The sequence below is a fragment of the Liolophura sinensis genome, chromosome 3 (genome assembly GCF_032854445.1).
Source record: "Liolophura sinensis isolate JHLJ2023 chromosome 3, CUHK_Ljap_v2, whole genome shotgun sequence".
NCBI classification, from domain to species: Eukaryota; Metazoa; Mollusca; class Polyplacophora; order Chitonida; family Chitonidae; genus Liolophura; species Liolophura sinensis.
The window spans coordinates 9,155,435-9,158,139 of record NC_088297.1 but is presented as its reverse complement, the minus strand read 5'-3'; the positions used below and the strand labels follow the sequence as shown (position 1 = coordinate 9,158,139).

General features: G+C 37.9%; 1 protein-coding gene across 1 annotated transcript; it reads right to left on the bottom strand.

Annotated features, from left to right (window-relative positions):
* Positions 1 to 408: 408 nt before the first annotated feature.
* On the bottom strand, positions 409 to 1,116 carry LOC135463323 (uncharacterized). The gene is made up of 2 exons (XM_064740583.1): positions 1,105 to 1,116; positions 409 to 951 (listed from the first exon to the last, which is right to left on the bottom strand). Exons 1-2 carry the CDS (start codon positions 1,114 to 1,116, stop codon positions 409 to 411), a joined length of 555 nt encoding a protein of 184 aa, XP_064596653.1.
* Between the last annotated feature and the right edge of the window lie 1,589 nt (positions 1,117 to 2,705).

Here is a 2,705-nt window from a genome sequence, read left to right as displayed (position 1 = left end):
CTAGGCCTATTATAAATTTAAAGTTTAATGATAGAAACAAAGATCGTTTGTTTTTTTGCACTTATAGGCCTGATTAGCATTATAATTATAATGTTTAGGCCTACATGTGCGATCCACTAGCGATCGTTGCATTGTGGGACTCTTTGCGCAGTCTCATTTACATGTTATCTCGTGTATAATTATTCATTTGAAGTCAGCTTAAGTTGTTGTTTCCCTTGCCCATTTGAGCGAAGGCGTTTTTAAACTCCTCAGGGGAGATTACTCCATCGGACCGATGGACAGAGGCACATTCGGACATAATAACGGCATAATGTGTTGAAATTCCAAGGATACATTGTGGCGTGGTATCGCTCTACGATATAGCTATAAAATTGAAGTTCAACTTCATTTGTTGTTTATGAATGTCAGTTATTTCCTGGCATATAGAAAGCTGTAGTTGTTGTTTCCCTTGCCCATTTGAGCGAAGACGTTTTTAAACTCATCAGGGGAGATTACTCCATCTCCATTTGTATCCATCTGCTGAAAGGTTCGGACACAGAAGGCTTTATCCTCGATACCACGGCTTCGATAGAAGTGTTCCCACTCTCTGAGCCCTATCCTCCCGTCCTGGTTTAGATCGACTGTCGAAAAGTAGATGTCAACAATTCCAGGCATAAATTCTCTCTGAAGCCATTCTGTGTTCTTAATAACCAATTTACCTCGGATCCAGTCCTCCTTTGTCAGAGACGCCTGCTCAGCCGGATATCCGGCTCCCCGACAGATTCGTACATAGAGCTCCTTGTAAAGCGCACTCAGACGCTTACCGTCTTCAATTTTCCCGTCTCGTATCAAATTTTTAGGGAAGATATTCAAGTCGCCGACGGACACAAACCCGTCATTGTCGAAATCTAAAAACTCGAAAATTTTCCCTTCGGTAAAAGCTATGCAGTTCTCGGTTTGCTCCATTTGTTCCTAAAATAAGAAAACGTGAAAACAGACAAAAACAAAAACATTTCATGAATTTTGTTAAAAAATAAAGAAATTACTGTCTGGTGAGAGTATTTTTAAACAATGTGGATCATCAAATGACTGAAATATTGTTAAGTATACGACGTAAAACCTTACCGCTCTATCCATCTTTTTGAAGAGATTGCTACAGGGAATCGCAACTAGTGTAAAACAGTTCAAATATACAAGCACACGTCCAGCTCTGTAAATGTATAGACAGATGTATAACCGTCTGATTAAAATATATATAAAAAGATATAATAGGTTTAAATACGTAAAATCTTTATTTCGTTTTATCCAATATAGAATTACGTATGACATGTCACTAAAGATACTTATTATATTTATTTATTGGTTGGGGATTTCTTGTCACCATAGAACAACGTGTTTATTCCATCATATCTAGCAATATCCAAGTCGTGTCTGTGCATTTGCTAATTATTTGTTTACTCGGTATATTTTAGAGGCCAAGTTATTTAGTAAATAATTAAAAGCCTGTTTTGTAACGGTTTGTCTATTAACGTTATCTCCGCTGAGTCCGCTGTGTGTCATATTTCTTATTATTGAAATGAATCCTTTAATAAACGTTTTACCTTTTATCCAATAGTCCATCTTTTTTCCCCCTTTGAAAAATGATGACACACGCTAAATTTCCACCACTGGGTTGTAAATATATTATTCTTGCCGATTGCAACGGTAGATATACCAGTCAGATTATTATTATACGAACGCATGCGTACCCGTCAGACCGTTGCACGATCTGGGCAATTTCTTTTAAATAGAACACGTCCATGTCAGTTTAGACTATCGCGCCGAAGTCCCTGTTCGGTGTCAATAATTTCAAAAGCATGAATAAAGAAAAAAAATTAATAAACCATATTCATCATAATGTACTTTCAAAAATCTTTACAAAATTCTGATCTAATTTTAGCATTGTATATAGATGAGCGTGGTGTGACACCCGGGCAGTTTTTTCCCTTCATAATGCTTGCCGCCGTCGTATAAGTGAAATATTCTTGGGTAAAACTTCAATCAGATAAATAAATCAATAAATCTAAGGTAGCATGCAGTCCAAGAATGCTACAGAGCTAGATTCAAACATGCGATTTCATTAACCTAGAATGTGTTTGTCCGCGCTGAGGCAACGTCTTGGGCAGCTAGGTTGACCCTAAATGTGACTGTGGTTCAACACATCCATTTATCGGGAAACAACTCATCTGTTCACTCGTAAAATTGATTAAAACAGTTAGGTACCAAGGGTCAGGCCCGTCACAATGCAATTGCACAGTTAAATAGTTGTGTCTGTTTGTGACGAGGCAACGTCTTAAGCAAGTAGTACTACATTTCACGAACTACTGGTTTTGTTCGTGATATTGTGTGCCTTACATACCTAGCCGTAACGTGGCATCACCCAGCCCAGGTGTGTCCATTGGGCAGCTTGTGTCACTCTGCCTCAGCTGGCATAAAACAACAGGACCACAAAAATAAAATTCTCTTCTTTTTTACTCTTCTGAGAATAAATATATCGTGCCAAGCGCTTAAGTTAAATTTATGCTGAAGTAACTTTATTTTGGACTGAAGGTTGTTTTCAATGTTACCACTCGGTCACACCCCGAACTTACACAAAGCAGGATAATCTCCAAAATATAAAGTGCTGCATCACTTAACTATCACTCCCATGACAACATTTAACGTTTATGAAAACGGACCATCCAAAT